At 36.6% G+C, this 18144-nt stretch overlaps 1 protein-coding gene across 2 annotated transcripts; it reads right to left on the bottom strand.

The window, feature by feature from the left end:
* Nucleotides 1–409: 409 nt before the first annotated feature.
* On the bottom strand, nt 410–17880 carry gc2 (guanylyl cyclase 2). 2 transcript variants are annotated; one of them, XM_079594849.1, is made up of 21 exons: nt 17663–17875; nt 17371–17436; nt 16132–16995; nt 12205–12509; nt 11775–12123; nt 11599–11683; nt 11394–11490; nt 11183–11308; nt 10286–10366; nt 9980–10156; nt 9091–9247; nt 8844–8993; nt 8432–8580; nt 7427–7590; nt 7105–7297; nt 6775–6949; nt 6603–6701; nt 5511–5605; nt 4567–4652; nt 4395–4483; nt 410–3020 (listed from the first exon to the last, which is right to left on the bottom strand). In XM_079594849.1, exons 3-20 carry the CDS (start codon nt 16883–16885, stop codon nt 4396–4398), a joined length of 3330 nt encoding a protein of 1109 aa, XP_079450975.1. In that variant the 5' UTR covers nt 16886–16995; nt 17371–17436; nt 17663–17875; the 3' UTR covers nt 410–3020; nt 4395. The 2 variants fall into 2 exon arrangements, with proteins under 2 accessions (XP_079450975.1, XP_079450974.1); XM_079594848.1 differs by lacking the exon at nt 4395–4483 and having other exon boundaries at nt 17663–17880.
* Nucleotides 17881–18144: the final 264 nt, after the last annotated feature.

Consider the following 18144-nt stretch of genomic DNA (forward strand, 5'->3'; position numbering starts at 1 on the left):
TACCTACAGTATAGCACTGCCAATTAAAGGTGTTTTGTAAGTGTGCGTTGAGAGAATATTCTTGTAAATTTAAATTGCTTCACATTTTCTGTGGGAAATATATTCGTAACATCTTCATCTTGAATATCAAAAATCAAAACTGTCAGTCAGGCAGAGATATTAATAATAGTAAAGTTTCATGATAGTTTCATAACAAAAAATCAATACCTAATCATTAAGATTGTTTAGTATAAATGGCATTGTTTGGATAATTCATATTCTGACTTTCTACTAGCCTTTAGATATTGCTATCAATTACAATTATTATATTATATAGACTCAGCAAAAAAGAAACGTCTTTTTACAATGATCAGGAGTAAACATGTTTATAAGAAAAGTTATATTAAAAAAATTGAGGCAAGCTAATTTTAGGAAATCCATATCTTTATTGAAAAGGGTTTGAACAATGTTTTTGCATGCTTGTTCAATTAACCATATCCACATGCACCTTGCAACAGTCCTTAAGACACTACATGACACTAGCATTACATGTCCAATAACTTATAAAGATACCTTTCTACTGACTCTGAAAAACACCAGAAGAAAGATAGCCAGGGTCGCTGCACATTTGTGTGAACATGCCATTGGGAAGCATGAGGACTGTAGATGTGGCAAGAGCAATAAACTGCAATGTCCTTTATGTATGACACCTAAAACAGTGCTACAGGGAGACAGGAAAGACAGCTGACCGGCCTTGCAGTGGCAAACACTTCTAACCATATTTAATAAAGTGAAATGAAAATTATCACATGTGGCCAATTCAGTGAAACAATGCATGTGCAAAACACAAGACTAATAGCCTAGAAATTCAGTCACCCAGTGCTGTTTAATATATAGGCTATATATTTTTATTTTAGGGATTAATTAATATTAACTTTATATTCTATAAATTACATTATTAATACCTTTTGTTATTCAATTTAAAAACCGTTCCACTGCCAAAATGACTCATTCACACGATGAAACATTTAACTCTGATACCCTGTTTGACCTGCTGAGAAATTATTGTGAAATAATTACTTGGTTCACTCACGTGGAACTACTGTAAGGACAATAACAAATTGAAATGTGTTTTGGTGAAATAGATGTGAGGATCAATTTTGATTGTCTGTTTAACTGATGGCCAGTTGGCATGATGATTTCATTTTCATTAGAAAGTTTTTTCACTGTACATTTTGTGCCACAGGTTTTGAAAAAAGGTAATCTGGTTAGGGGTGACCTGGTGGCTCTGCAGTCTTATGTAGAGTCGGTACTGGATAATCCACATAGGGCATGATAATGTAGGTCGCCATCTGCTGCGTTTACTGACATCATAACAAGAGGGCACTGTTATACTGCATTTCCTCAACTACAGCAAAGTATTTCAAGACATTATAATATAGTACACGCACATTAGCACATTCAGTATTAAACTATAGCAAATTTTTAAACAAATGACACCTGATATTTTCAGATATTATTTTTATTTTTAAAGTACATGTGGAATTTATTTCAATAAAATATTTTTTGATAAAATAGTAGTATTTGTACACATACACTTCCAATCAAGTTTGGGGTCAGAAAAGTTTTTTTTTTTTTTTTAACAATTATGTATACTATTATTCCATTTCAAATAAATTCAGGTTTTTTATTATTATTTTTTACATTGTATTCATCAAAGAAAAGTGAAAATAAAATATTTCCTAAAGATTATGAAGCATCACAACTGGTTTCAACATTGATAATAAGTGTTCCTTGAGCAGCAAATCAGCATATTAGAATGATTTCTGAAGGATCATGTGACACTGAAGACTATTATTTAAAACAGAAAACAGTTTGTAATAATATTTCTTAATATTACTATTTGTATTCATTAAAAAAATCTCACCAACACAAAACTTTTTAGCGGTATACATACACTAATCCTGCTTCTAAAACCACAATATGGATTCATGCATTGTAATACATATTTTGATATTCTGTCTCACCTGGTTTTCATGGTTATCCTATTATTATAGATGCTAACTGACCATCTATGTAGAAAAGACTTTTTAAAAAAAACTCCTATCATTTAAATTGCCACAGTAGTTATTCCCTGGATCATGAACACTTGTACTATCTAATATTATAATATTCAAATCATCACAGGGCCATATGCACCATATTAATACTGGTAGGTAGCACAATTATGTGGGCTTTTCTAGTTTATCTCAATACTGTATTTACTATTTTCTTCAGTCACAGACATGTTTTCTAAGAGGGATAATCTGAGAGTGAATGGTGTGAATTGATTTGTTATGTGTGAAGTCTTTGAGCCGGACCTGACGCCATTCTCTCGCTGAGTGGTGGATTCCCACAGGGTAAATTTAGCTTCTTGTGAGACTTTGTTTAATAAAGGTTAAAGAAATAAAATTATTTAATAAAGGTTGTTCATGTAGAGAATAGAAAAATGGGACAGAAATGTATCTTGTGTTTCCTACAGCTGTACATGTACAAGTGAGGTGAACCACCAAGACTCCAAATTAAAGTTTTATATAAGTTCAATATAGTTCGATATGTTGAAAGCTTCTTCAAAGCAAATATTCTAATGTTCTAATGAGAAGAAAAAAAAGTGCAGGTACTCCCGACGGTTGGAATTGTACAGTAACGGCAACACGGCCCACTTCGGTCATTGGTTTTACCAAAAAGTCTGACTTTCTACCATAACTAAGAGAAGTCCCCGTTCAGTAAACTGTACACTCAAGCTTGCTTCATAAACGAAAAACAGACAGAAAACAAGCAAAGAATGTTTTGGTGCTCTTTTAACTTGATTTCCATTTCTTCACATTCCATTTCATTCTGCGTACAGGTGTGGGTTCAAAAAGGCAAAGGTAAAAGGTCATCAGTGATGGTGGATCAAGACATTGCCCTCATCGGCTAGGGTGAGCTGAGCCACCTGACGCACAGTGGAGATCTTCTTCACCGCCTTCTTAAGCATCATCTTAAAATCTTTGGAATCAATTCTGTAAGATAGAAAAACAAAGAAGGATCGCACCTTAGTGTATCTAATACATCACCAAATGACATCACATGTTTTTGACTGTCCGTCAAAAACTTTTGCTCCACAAAAACAACAGAAAGAGAAAAGTATATTTAAGAATACATTAATATCAACTTCATTTAACTGTTATATATCTGTTATATATAAAAAGTGGTTTAATTTGTTAACATTAAAGTCCCCCTGTGGTGAAAATCAAGTTTTTAAAGTGGTTTATATGTCTATGTAGTGTTTTTAACGCTTTAAGACAAACCATGTGCAAAGTCATAAGTCAAGTATGTATTTTCTCCTTAAAACTGCAGTGAACCAAAGGCAGTCTCAAAAATGCAGTTGAAATCGCTGGTGTTTCACAAACTACCTTGTAACCAATCACGTCAACGTGTGACAATCAACGAGTGGATCTCTGAGCTGGTATGAGTGAATGGAGGCGGGGCTAATTTGCATATTCATAAAACCGTGTATACTAAATGAGTTACATTCAAGCTATTTTAAGGCATAAGAAAAAGAAAACATGTATGTCATTTTGTTGATCAAAGATATGGGGTTTAAGTGATAAAATGATTGACTACAGGGGGGCTTCGATTATCTACATTAGTTAACAAATTAACAATAATGCAAAAAAAAACAAAAAACATTACATTTATCACTTGGAAAAGCACTGTGGACACTGTAACTTGTGAATATGTATATATAATATATACTTTGTTTTGGTCTATGTTTAAAACATGTTACATGAAACACTGAGAACACAGAGTATAGACAGAACACACAAACAGAAACATAACAGCATGCCAAACATAGCCGACGATCCATTATGAAAAGCCGGCTATCCATATCTGAAGAGTGCCATCCAATCTGGAAGGAGAGAGCTTTAATAACTACTATCTTAGGCAAGTCACAAATCTTTAAGACCAAAAATATCTATGAGGGTGTACAAAGTTACCAGACATGATGACATCACCAAATCACACACACAGACAATTTCATTTTGATTTAAGGGTTACTTTGGTAAAAATCTACTACATTAAAAGTCAACTTTACATTAAAAAACTTAATGTACAAATGTATAAACTGACAATTGCAGAAATGAACAGATTTTTTTTTTAAATAGTGGAAAGATAAAGCAGTAGGATAATGTAGTATCATCTGAGAAACATAACTTGAAAGTAGAAGAACTGAGTCTTGTGTATGATTGGAGAATGATCCCAGCCAAAATGGGAAAAATTGGCAATAGCTTCCCACAGTGACTCTTTACCCCCTGTCCTTACGTCCTCCCCACCTCCCTCAACTCCCGGTGCCACATTGAGTAATGTTATACATTCTCCATGCATAACATTACCTCAGTTTTTCTTCTTTGCAAGCTGTGCTTCTGCTTTCCGCTTCTTGTATGCGGCTATCTCCTCCATCTGCAAGCCATGAGCCATTTGCCTGAAAAATACATTGGAGAAAATAAACAGAAGACACACACACACACACTGCAGGACACAGGCCACGGAAAGGCCTCCGCTTACCCTGACTTGACTGCGGGCGGCACAGGGAGCGGTTTGGTGAAGCTTTCCCTCCCGATGAGCCAGTAGGTTTCTTCTATGCCCTTGCCCTGTGGAGAACAGAGCAAATCCAATCCATTCAGATGACCTGTCGATCTAAACCCATCAACTGGATCATTCAAGAATTAGTTTTACTTGTTGCATGGCACTAGTAAAAGAAAAGTAAGAGAATTTACTGCATTTGGAGACAAACCTTAATATCACTATTAGTTTCTGGCACATTATACTGCCATTTTGGAAAAAATGCATAATTTAATTAATGCCTGATTTACAACAACTACATATTTACACGGTTTTACCATCACCGAACCATTGTAGCATGGTTACACTACCATTCAAAAGTTTTGATTAGTAATATTTTTTAAATGTTCTTGAAAGAAGTCTCTTATGCTCACTAAGGCTGCAGTTATTTGATTTAAAGCACAGCAAAAAACAGTAATACTGTGAAATATTATTACAATTTAAAAAATAGCTAGTATTTTCTATTTCAATATATTTTAAAATGTAATTTATTCCTGTGATGGCAAAGCTGAATTTTCAGAATCATTATTTCAGTCTTCAGTGTCACATGATTCCACATTAGAAATCATTCTAATATGATGATTTGATGCTCAAGAAACATTTCTAATCAATGTTGAAAACAGTTGTGCCGCTGCAAGAAAACATTTACAGGCCTTTTTGATAAATAGAAAGTTCAAAAGAACAGCATTTATTTAAAATAAAAATCTTTTGTAACATTGTAAATGTCTTTACTGTCAATTGATCAATTTAATGTGTCCCTGCTAAATAAAAATATTAATTTATAAAAAAAATAAAAAACTGACCCCAAACTTTTGAAGTAGTGTATAAACAAGTAATTGTGAGACAAAGTATATGAAATGTTTTGTTTGTCCTACAGATGAACTCACCTTGAGTTCTGTTCTGGCTCTCAGCTCTACTTTGTACCCCAATTTCATCTCCATCAGGATATTCACTGTACTGGAATGGACATGGATTCTGTACGCTGCAAACAAACAAACTTTAAGTGTCTCTTTTTTTTTTTTATTAGCACTTTAAGAACAATTTCCTTGCCAGGCAAAGCAAATTATACAATTGAAGACAGTCACTGAATTTCATTGATTATAGATATGTTAAAGGACAAGTTCGGTATTTTACACTTAAAGCCCTGTTTTCAGATAGTTTCTGATGAAATAGAACGGTTAAGATTAAAATTTGGACACATGCTGCTGTCCCGAGAATTTTCGGTTTCTGTGGTAGCACCCGTCCCCCCCCCAACTAACTCTATAAGCATTCTTGCGTCCTTGTGTTCGTGTACTACATCATCATCCACAGTCTAAGTTCAATTCCAATAGAGTGCAAGAACAGAGAATGCATGAAAGTACCCAGATGTGTTCTTGATATCGAGAATGCATTGAGTGCAGACTTAAGAGAATTGAACAGTTAAAAATCCCAGAAGTCATTGTGGGCAGACGACGTACGGAAGCCGGTAAGCTTGTTCTCATGGTTCTCACATGAGAGATTCCCGCTGAAAGCTTGTAAATACGTGATGGTTCGTGAAAGAAAACATTTGTCATTTTATCTGGCATCATTTTAATAAAGTTATAAATACCTAGAGAAAGCCTGTAGTACTTTTTAATTGGCATATTTAAAAGAATCTTAAAGTTGACAAAGCGTAACATTAAATATACACACTCATTTATACAAATTCTGATGTAAATTAAAAAAGATGTCAAACAATAACAATAATGTAAGTACATATTTTAATAGGTTATGACATCTGTGATGTTATGTTTTATTCATTTTGCATTGGATAGTGTTGTCCCACTGCCTAATGTGTGCTGAATGGACAGATGAGCAACAAGATCACAGCGCATCTCAATTCTCACAAAGATGCATTCTGTGTCCTTGTGTCCTTCCGAGCTCGTTCTTTTAAGGTAGCCTGGCAAGTCCGATCTTTGCGTTCTTAGAAATTTTAAACAGTCTAAGTTTCACATGCTTACGCAATCCAGTAGACTCCATTCTAGAAGCAGTGGTAACCGTGTCCCCGAACAGACAGTACCGCGGCATGGTCAAACCCACTACACCAGCCACACAGGGACCTAATAAGAAAGCATACATAACATAAATGAAATGTTCAACATTTTTTACATTTCATCCGAAACCAAATGGCACCTGAGTGAAGTCCTATTCGGATGCGGACCGGTACATCAGGCATATGCCTCATTTTGAAGGTACCAACAGCACTCAGGATGTCCAGGGCCATGTTTGCAATCTCGGCAGCATGTCGGTTTCCATTGGGCACGGGGACACCTGATGCCACCATGTAAGCATCACCAATGGTCTCCACCTGCACGCATTGGAGACAGAGACATAGTAAATTGAAAGATTATGATATTCATCACAACAATGTTACATGCTTACAACAAAACAAATAAAATCTCTGTGGAAGCAAACACATTTGCTTAAACAATAAAAAAAAGCTATTTAATAAATGCAAGTTACCTTATAGACATCATGATTGCCGATTACAGCGTCAAATGTCGTGTAAAGGTCATTGAGGAGGTCAACCACCTCAATAGGCTCACTGTTGGCTGAGATTGTGGTGAAGCCAACAATATCACTGAAATAGAGACTGACACTGTCAAAATGCTCGGGTTCAACTGTAGTGCCCAGCTTCAGAGCCTCTGCCACTGACCTACAGAGGATTAGGTAACGAGAACAAAAGACACTTTAAAACTGCACATGTTTACTCAAATAAGGGTAATAAAATGATTTCTTAGTGTGATGGTAAAGCCATTACTGTGACTGTGTATGGGTCGCTTACGGGGGCAACATTTGTGTCAGGAGTTTCTCAGTCTTTTGTTTCTCTATTTCCAGCTCCTCTGTCCTTTCCCTGATCAACTCCTCCAGATTGGAGGAATACTGCTCCAACATTCGCAACATGGAGTCTATGATGTTGGTCTTTTTCCCTTTATTAACATTCTTGAACTGTAGAGAGATAAGAGGGATACAGAGAAAGGCAGAGAATATAAGAATACTGAGCTCTAAAGTGATCCCAACAGCTTACCAAAGCATTCTGCTATTTGTCTCCATTGCTTAGTTATTTAGGGAAATATGTCAGGAATCTCTGGTTTTAATCTTATAACCTTTAATAATTGCTCTGTAAAAATGTTTGTAATTTTAAAGGAAAAAATGCTACAGTAAAAACTGTTACTGGAAGTTAACTTACCATATAAAAAATGTTGAACATTGCATCATATGTAATTTCACTGTAAAATACTATCACATTTATTGTTTTTGGAAGTAAAAACTTTGGAAGTATAAAACCATGTAATTTTTCAGTGAAAAACAAAAGGATATTCCCAGACATTCCTATGTGACATTACATAAATGATTACATATAATTTGTGTAATATTTCATTTAGTTTAGTTAATGTTTATGGCCTTCTTTTAGTGTTGTGTGTTACCCTGATGTTGTACGAGTATTTTATGGACAGACGACTTATTAACTCTGATTCTATTTTACCACCTGTATAACTATGGTGGTTATGGGAACATTTTTTAAGGTAAAAAAAAAAAAGAGATTCTGGTAAGTAGGTTAGAGAGTATTGACATTATTTCACTTAATGAAATATATGATTAGTTGTAAAATATACATGCCATACTAGAAGTACTGTCAAAGCATTTTTTATACATTGAATTTCTGGCAACCACCGCTGCTGGTTTTTAGCTGGATTTATTTTTTTCAGAACTATTGATTTCTATGAGAGAATAGGAATAATATCATTTGACTTTACGGTGATGGTTTGGCAGTGTTTCTGATGTTCACCTGGTCAAAGATTTCTTCAAATGTGGGTCTTTTCTCTGGCTGTTCGTTCCAGCAATTCTTCATAAGCTGAATACACTCCATCGGAGCGTGGTCCGCAGACACGATGGGCCGGCATAATGGAGGAGGCTTCCGGAGCTTCTGAATGATTTCTATATTATCCAGATATATTAAAGACTTACACATTGTAAAATCTAGCAATATAGTCAAATAATAGTTACAGTACAGATACAGTATTACTATAACTTGCACATTAATACAGTTAAATTATTTGAAAGCAAATATTTTCCAGATATTTTACATTTATAATATATTTATGCATGATAACATACAGCAGCTTTTATATTTAAGGGGGCCCTTGAAAGGGGATCATCATATTTGTGTGTCTGTGTCATCTAAAAAAAAAAAAATTTACCATCACAAGACTGCTCCAGCATACAGAACGGAGGCCCTCGCATAACCACCTCTTGCATGATGATTGAGAAACTGTACACATCACCATGGTGAGTGCCATACAAACCAGGGTGGGACCCTCTCAGTATCTCAGGGGAGGTCCACAGCAGGACTATTGGGGTTAAAAATATACATTAACATGCTATGTAGAATAAAAAGAATATGGAAATGCATATAAATAATAACAAAAAAATCACAATAAACCTTACCTTCAGCTGGCGGTTCAACATAAGGAAACTTTTGAGATTCCAACACCTCATTGTAGCCATAGTCTGTGATTTTGAGCACAAAACGCCCATCAACCACACAGTTCCTGGATTTAAGCCTCCCATGACAAATGTTCCTATGGTGTAGGTATTTCATACCCTGCATGCCAGTCATAAACACACACACAAGCATGCATGTTATGTAACTGCAAATTAATTTACAGTATGTAACAAAAATGTACACACTAGAGCAGTGTATCTCAACTGGTGGGTCGTGAGCTAAAAGTGAGTCGTGGAGTGTCCAGTCAAAGAAACAAATTTATTTTTTTCTGAATCAAGACTTTTATTTTGAAAGACGTGCATGAAAGCTGTTGACTCTTCTGTCATACTCAGTTTAAGTAAAGTGTGCCTGAGAAAAAGGCATTGTCCTGATTCAGTATCTGTGGTCAGATGAGATGTTGTCAGGCTATATGTCAGCGTCATTTTTCTATTGTTATTTTCGTAACAAAATAAAGTCTCGCGTCTCAGAAAAACAAACTTTCCTCTCCTGTCAGACATTATAGACCTTATTCACAGCAGTGCCATTTTTGATTTCTAACGGGAATGAAAGCCCCGTTAGATTATATATATATATATATATATATATATATATATATATATATATATATATATATATATATATATATATATAAAATACATATAATTATGTATATATAGAAAATATATATAGAAAATATTAATATTATAATTCATTGTCTCTTTTTGTGACATGATTTAGGTATAAATTCAGAAGACATTATAAATGTGTGCTTGCTTTATTTCAATGTTGATATATTTTACAAGGCAATCTTGATTAAAACAATTCAACTAATCACATTCTTAGTAAGAGTACCTTAATGAGGTCCAGAATGAGAGAGGACTTGAACATCCAGTCCAGTTTGACATCGTCGTTGACCAACAGATCTTCCAAGCTGCCACGCGAACAGTACTCTGTTACTATGGCAAAGACTCCGCAGTCGTGGAAGAAGCCTAGAAAGGTGTTAATATTCTCGTGCCTCAAATCTTTCATCTGGAGTATAAAGAACAATTGTATGATTATTCGTAATAATCAATAACAGAGAACACAGAATGTGGTTCTACCAACAGAAGGAGTACTACACCTAAAGTTTGACTATGTAAAATCAGTGGCAAAACCAACCAGTTCAAAAACATCGCTGGTATTAGGAGTGATGCTCCGGAAGTTTCCAAACGGAAGCCGTTTCAGCCATGCCCAATCACCCTGACAAATGAGAAGCATTGTAAATGTCCAAAGTAGTATACATTAAAGAAGACTTACAAGTATTCCACAATTTTTTCCACAAAGTCATAATCTAGTTTTACATGACCATTTTTCACCATTCATCTGGCCCTTAGAAAAAAATGGCGTATGGATTTTTACGATTTCTATATGTAAATGACCTCTTTTGTGATTGACTAATCTCCATGTATAATACTGTTCAAAACTTTGGGGTCGGTAATTTTTTTTCTTCTATTTTTCTATATTCTAAAATGTAATTTATTCCTATGATGGCAAAGCTGAATTTTCTCCAGTCTTCGGTGTCGCGTGATCCTTCGGAAATCATTCTAATATACCGGTGCACAAGCATTATACCGAAGCATTTCTTTATTATTATCATCCATTTTTTGTAACAATGTAAATGCCTTTACTGTCACTTTTGAACAATAGAATGCTTCCTTGCTGAAAAAAAGTAGTAATTTATTTTTTATAATAATTTTACTGACCCTATACTTTTAAACGGTAGTGTAGTTCACACTGTTGTTAAACAAGGTTGTTCAAAAGCTGCTGAATACTGAAATCACATTTATATGTAAATGTGGGCGGTCACGGTTAATGGTTACAACATGGATCGTAACTATGACACTTTCTAAAGATGTAGTCGACTCGTATTTGCAGCTTTGTTTTCATAAATGGTCTATGTGGACATGGGAGGGATATTTCGGTTGAGAATGTTAAATCAACACTCTATCTTGAATTCATTTTAAAGTAAGAAAGAAAATCAGCCATTTTGGATAACTTATAGAGTTGTTCTTTTACCTCAAAAATGACGATATTTGAATTTTCATGGGTGGCTGGCGTTTGGCTAGAAAACGGAGACTTGAGGCTTCGCTCTGAAGCGCTCATTCTCGTGTCACTGGCCTTGCTGTCATCCAAGCTCAGCTTCTGTTTTTTTGGGGGGGGTTAAAGTATTAATCATCAGAGCAAGTGAATGTTTGTTTGTTTGTGTGCACATGTGTGTGTCACTGACCTTATTGCTCAGGGAGGGGTTGATGAAAGTGACGTCATTTAAAGTCAGTAAAATTTTGTTCGGTCCCCGTACCAGTCGGATCTTATTAATTTTACGCCTATAGAGAAAGTTTAGAAATATTGTGAAGAAACTGTTGCAGTCTACACACTCTGAAAACAAACTTTGAGGCAATTTTAGGTTATAATTAGTTGATGAATAGGCCTACCTGATGCAGTAAGAACAGCCAATCGAGAAGAAGAAGAACAGAAAACCAGACAGGAAGATTAAAACTATATTGAAAAGATTCACACCTGTAACACAAAGGGTGATTATTACATATGACATAAAATACATGCATTTGGATGTGATAGTGAACACGGTATCATGTATATACACACTCACCTCCACGGCAGATGATCCCACGTGTAAACCAGCAGCTGGAATCAGTTTTCGGTGGCCCCGCATGAGGAAAATGAATCGGCCGACCCAGAAAGCGCACCATATCTGTCTGCATCTCTATACGATGTGTAGGCTTCAACTCCCAAGAAAAGCCATCTGTGTCCAGCACCACATAGTCCAGCGTGCCAAAGTCAGAAGAGTTTGCTTGTAGGCTAACACCTTTGAATAGCAGGTTTCGGGCATTTTGGGCGATGTTCCCCCCAGACATCCATTGACCGGAAGCCCTGACACTTTGCACAGCATGAGCCATGAACACGATGGAGGAGTAGATGGTGCCAAACAATGGAGACACCTGTAGAATGTGAAGGTTTTGCATTAGCTATTAGCATAGTTTTGAAACCATTTAACACCCCATTGTAAAGCATCTTTGTACCTGCTCTGGTTTAAGGTGCCTGGGCAGCTCTCCTTGCTCCTGGGCCTTTTGAAAAGCTTGGTAGAAAGACTGTTCCTTTGGAGACTCAATAGTGATGGTGAGCACGGCATCGTACGCTTGTAGCAGCTTGCTGTTGTAGCGCAGGGCTGGATGGGTAATGTGATGGTAGGGCAGACTGTAAAAGAGAGTATCGTAAGATATAAACACCAACGAGCCGTCGGTCATCCGCATGTCATGAGCTGTCTCCAATAGCATCTTCTGGGCTCCTCCACCAACCAACACCGAGTGCATAACGAGGATGACCACTGCAAACAAAAGCATTGAGAAGAAGAGAGGACAGGATCAGCAAATCACACAGTGGAAAACAAGCAATCATTTGCAATATCTTATTGTATATTATTTTATATCATTGAATTTAAATACAGTGGGATCCAACTGTCTGAGATTACACGGAATATATGTTTTTCCCCCAAATAATTTTATGATAAACTGTTTTTAGGGTAATGCTAATCAAGACAGAAGCAAAGTTTTCATGTTAACTTCTTTTCAGTAAAACTGCAGACAAAATTTTATTTTTATAATTATAATCTAAAATTGATTAAATCAAAAGTTTTATATAAAAATTAATAATTTAATAAATAAATAGAAGCATTTCTCTAGTGGTCTTAGACATTTGGACCTCACTTTACACAACCATTCAAACGTTTGGGGTCAGTAAGATTTTTTTTTTTAAAGAAATGTATAGTTTTATTCATAAGATGCATTAAATTGAACAAACGTGACATTATATACAGATTTCTATTTCAAATGTATAAAATGTTGTTCTTTTGAACTTTCTATTAATCTAAGAATACTGGAAAAAAAATGCAATGTGTCTTGTGCAGTAAATCAGCATATTAGAATGATTTCTGAAGGATAATGTGGCACTGAAGACTGGAGTAATGATGCTGAAAATTCAGCTTTACCATTACTGGAATATATTTTAAAATATGTAAAAATAGAAAACTTTTTTTATTACAATGTTTCCCAGTATTAACGTTTTAATTGTATTTCTGATCAAATAAATGCCGCCTTGGTGCTATAGTATCCAGCTGCAGACCCGCAGCACCACCAGTTTCAGAACCCCAGCGCCAGAACCGGAAGTAGGGGCGGAGCTTACGTTCTAACACCAGCGCCAGAACCGGAAGTGAGGTGCGGAGCTTACGTTCTAAACCGAGTAACGCGTTTTGGAGCGTAATTTGCTTAGACACGAAACGGTATACTTTTATTACACACGAAACGTCATACTTAATACGTATGTTATAATGATACATTAAGGTACAGAAACATTGGGCTTCACCATATTTTTAATATCGTGGTCCGTTGTATGCATTTATATTTACTATGGTTCTTTTTTTATAATAATTTTTACAATGTATTTACCTACATATTGTAAATACAGTTGTTATGATAACACATTTATTTCTATTTGTATATAGGACAGTTAAGCTGTCATTTGTAACTATACAAGAATATAGAAACTATTTAGCTATTTTAGTAAAATGTTCTTATTAAAGTACTACTTACAAGCAGGAGTATGTTGTTTGTGCACCAAAAATTGACACTTACCAATCAGGTATTTCAAATAATTGTAAACTAGCATGAGAGAAAATGCCACAAACTATTGTAAAGTGACACATACCATTGTTAAAGTAATTATGAAAACTGTCACCAATCATTCAGAAGTGTGCTGGACCTTGACACTGCTTTTCACAATGCAGAGTAGTGTACATCTGTAGATCCTATATTATAATGTGGATACAGCAAGTCAAATATTTGAACAAAACATTCGGGAATCTCCAGAAGGAATATATATTAAATTAATTTGTAGTTATTGTAGACTAATCCTCAATGTTTAGTAAATGGTAGCTTATCAAATGTATACACCTTTTTCAGTAAGCAGAGACAGAAAAGAGACTCAACAAATATGTAAGTTAAAGTAATGAATATTTAGAATAAAAAAGGAAAAATTACATAAAAGCAGATCATCATTCATTCAGCGCTGTGTTGTGGTTGCGCTGTGTCACGTGACAAGCAGTGACGCGTCACCATGGAAACCATAAAGTGACAGATTCGAAATAACGGTCGCCTTGAAAAACTCACGCTGGGGGGTCAATTAGAAAATTTTAAACTTACGTGTGAAAGGGTTAACATTCTTCAAATTAGTGAAAATTCTGTCATCGTTTACATGCTTGTCTCATTGTAAATAACTCCCCTCACTTCCGGTTCTGGCGCTGGGGTTCTGGCGCTGGGGTTCTGAAACTGGTGGTGCTGCGGGTCTGCAGCTGGATATATCTCCCTTGGTGAGCATTAGAGACCTTTTGAAAAGTAGTGTAAATACTGAGAAAGTATCTGTATCAAAGCAAAGTTTTGAAGTAAACTCATATGGAGTGTAATTATGAAATAACATGGAGCTAGTCTGTCCAAAACAATAGTAAATGTTACAGTTTAAAGGAACACTCCGACTTTTTGGGACTTTAGCCTATTCACCTTATCCCCCAGAGTTAGATAAGTCCATACATACCTTTTTCACCTCCGTGCGTGCTATAAGTCTGTTTGACGCACCCACCGCTAGCCTAGCTTAGCACAAAGACTGGATGTGAATGGTTGCAGCTAGCATACTAATCCAAATAAGTGACAAAATAAAACAAACATTTTCCTATTTACATGTTGTGATTTGGATAGTCACAGAGTGTACAAAAAACAAAGTCACATGAGACACAGACATATTTTAACCGTATAAATACTGGGAACTATATTCTCTGAAGGCGAAGCACTGCTACTTGGGCGGAGTGATAACCGCAGCACCTGAGACGCGCCGTTGTTTCTTCTGTCAACAAAACCACGTGAGTGACTCTAGCTCCGCTCAAGTGTTACTGGGACGACAGAGCGCGTTCGAGGCAACAATACTAACATTACAGGGGATACATGGAGCCCGTAAACAACTGCAATAGTAGTTACCACCCTATTCATATAATAGTGTCACTAACGTTACATTAGATCTAAGTTAGCTAATGGCACTGTTACAGTAACGTGAGGCTAAACATTTAAAAAATATAACGGAACACTTACCGCAGCCGCTCCACTTTGTCCTGTATGTGATATCGATGGGATGGCTGTATCCTTCAGCACACGTTTCATAGTCCTTGTGGCAAATTCAATTTTTTGAAAATAGTCGTCCTCAGTGAAATGTACCGAGCAAACATAATGTCCCTTGATAATCTCATTAGGTGTGTTTTGATCAATATCCAGAGCAAGTAGCCATTTCTTCATCCGGTCAGCGTTTTTAGTTGGAATTCTATGAAACATCATGGTATTACCTGGTCTCCCCTGTTTATTGTCACAGTTCTATACAATACAGCGAAAATCCATGATTGTAAACTACGCTTTTACTATTTATAAATTGCTTACTCTGTTACCCAAACTCTGAACTAACTTTCTGCTCCTCACCACGGCGCGTCTCAGGTGCTGCGGTTATCACTCCGCCCAAGTAGCAGTGCTTCGCCTTCAGAGAATATAGTTCCCAGTATTTATACGGTTAAAATATGTCTGTGTCTCATGTGACTTTGTTTTTTGTACACTCTGTGACTATACAAATCACAACATGTAAATAGGAAAATGTTTGCGTTATTTTGTCACTTATTTGGATTAGTATGCTAGCTGCAACCATTTACATCCAGTCTTTGTGCTAAGCTAGGCTAGCGGTGGGTGTGTCAAACAGACTTATAGCACGCACGGAGATGAAAAAGGTATGTATGGACTTATCTAACTCTGGGGGATAAGGTGAATAGGCTAAAGTCCCAAAAAGTCGGAGTGTTCCTTTAACATGAGAGCAGATACATTATCCGTACATAATATCATCTGACATTAGCTGCGTTTTAAACTCACAACGAAGCTCCGCCACTTTCTTGACCTTGACCAGGGTATTACGCACGCTGGTGTGGTCATTACGAACAGATGCCACAATGCCAACAGGCATTCCATGACCACGCAGGGCATTGGCCAGCCTTAAACCCGCCTCCACCCAGACATCCTCAGCTGATGAAATGATGCCAACATGTGCCCAATTAAAGTGGCGCATGAAGCTCAGCAGCACAAGGGAGGGGAGGGGCATGGTTCGGGCGAACGTAGGGTGACTGCGGGCGTCATCCAGCTCATTTCCAATACAAGACCAGGAAAACACTGCCTTATTCCAACTCTTTCCTAAGAGAGAGGCAGCTTCACAGTAGCCAGGGTTAACTGGACCTATAAACCCAGATGCCCGTTTATAGTAACCAAGAAAACGGGCAAAAGACTGAGATGTCTCACAGTCCTCCTCCAGGATGACATAATCGAACGTGATGCCCTGTGAGAGGAAGGGGTCCTTGTTGATGTGCTCTACAGCTAACCGCGCAGCCACGCCGGGCTGGGCTTTGGTGAAGAGGGGGTCACATGACCAAGGCCCCACCACCCCAACCCTTACAGTGGCAGCAGAGCTGGCAGGGAAGAGGCACAGAAGGCTTACAGAGGAGCACAGTAGCCAGATACATAAATAGGTATGTTTATGATTATTAGAGAAATGGGGGCTTTGGTCAGTGGTCTGGAGTCCTCTGGTGGCCAATGCTGGAAGTAAGCTGTGAAAGGCACTGGATGACCGTTGCATTGCAAAGTAACGGGTCAGCAACACAGCTGGTGGGTTGGCACACAGTGGAGCTCCTTCGCTGTCACATGAGAAATGCCCTTAATGTCAATCATTCCATCAGCATCAGCAAACTAAGAAAAAAAAAACATAGGTAAACTGGTAAAATTGATACATCTGTTTGCAAAAAAAAAAAAATTATATGCAGTAATTAGCATTGTATGTGGTAAAAATGCTTTCAGAACAGCAAAACTACATTAATGAAGAAAGTGCATAAGATTAAATCTACAATTGTGTTGGTTATTACTAGTGGTGTAGGATTTGAAGGGAGAGGATTGCTGAAATCCTGTTAAGAGTACAGTATAATTCAGTAATGCTTAGGCTGGTCACTTCAGCATTATCAAAAATAAAACTACTATTATCATGTTCACCCAAAAATACAACCATTACTGTATGTCATACAATTATACTGGGTATCTTAATCAAAACAGAGTCCATATGAAACTTACGGGACTTTAAATGGGATTATCCAAGTATGTCTGTGCTGCTACTTGAGTTTACTCTGACCATCACAGCTGAAATACAGAAATGAACAAGTAAACCAATTTAATTGAGAAAAAGTAAAAAAAAGCTGACAGTAGTACAAACAACAACCAATGGCATTCATTATCTAGATTTGCAACCCTTTTTAAATGTATATAATGTACGATTAATTTGAGTATTGTTGTTGTCAGTGTTAAAAACCGCAGTCTAGCATCACCAATTACTTAACGAATTAACTAAGCACTGGATTTGACTTACCTACTCTAACTGGCAAAGTGATGTCTGATTGCTCATTTCCATAACTCGGTGCAAGTCCTCTCGATGGAAACACTAACCATATGCAAAAATCAGTGTGATCAATTATTCCTTGTTATTTGCAAATCTGCCAAGAAATAAATCCAAATATGGGCAGCAAGTACGACCATCACGGCCTATGCAGAACTGAGTTACAGTTATAATCTTCTCTTCTGCTGTGCACCATGCCACTGCTGACCTCAGTAAACGACCTGAAGATTATATCAATCCAATTTTCAGCCTGTGTGATGGACACATTGTAGTGTTGTGCATGCTCTTCCAAATATAGCAGTTGCTGGTAATTGTAGCTAAAAATACATATTATTATTACACAGTGTCGACATAATGAATAGGATAGATTTAGAAAAATGCTATATAACTTCATTATCCTTTATTGGACTCCAAAGTTCTGCAAACAGGTGTTCTATCGACTTGTCCTACCTTTG

Source organism: Phoxinus phoxinus (assembly GCF_949152265.1).
Source record: "Phoxinus phoxinus genome assembly, chromosome: 2".
NCBI classification, from domain to species: domain Eukaryota; kingdom Metazoa; phylum Chordata; class Actinopteri; order Cypriniformes; family Leuciscidae; genus Phoxinus; species Phoxinus phoxinus.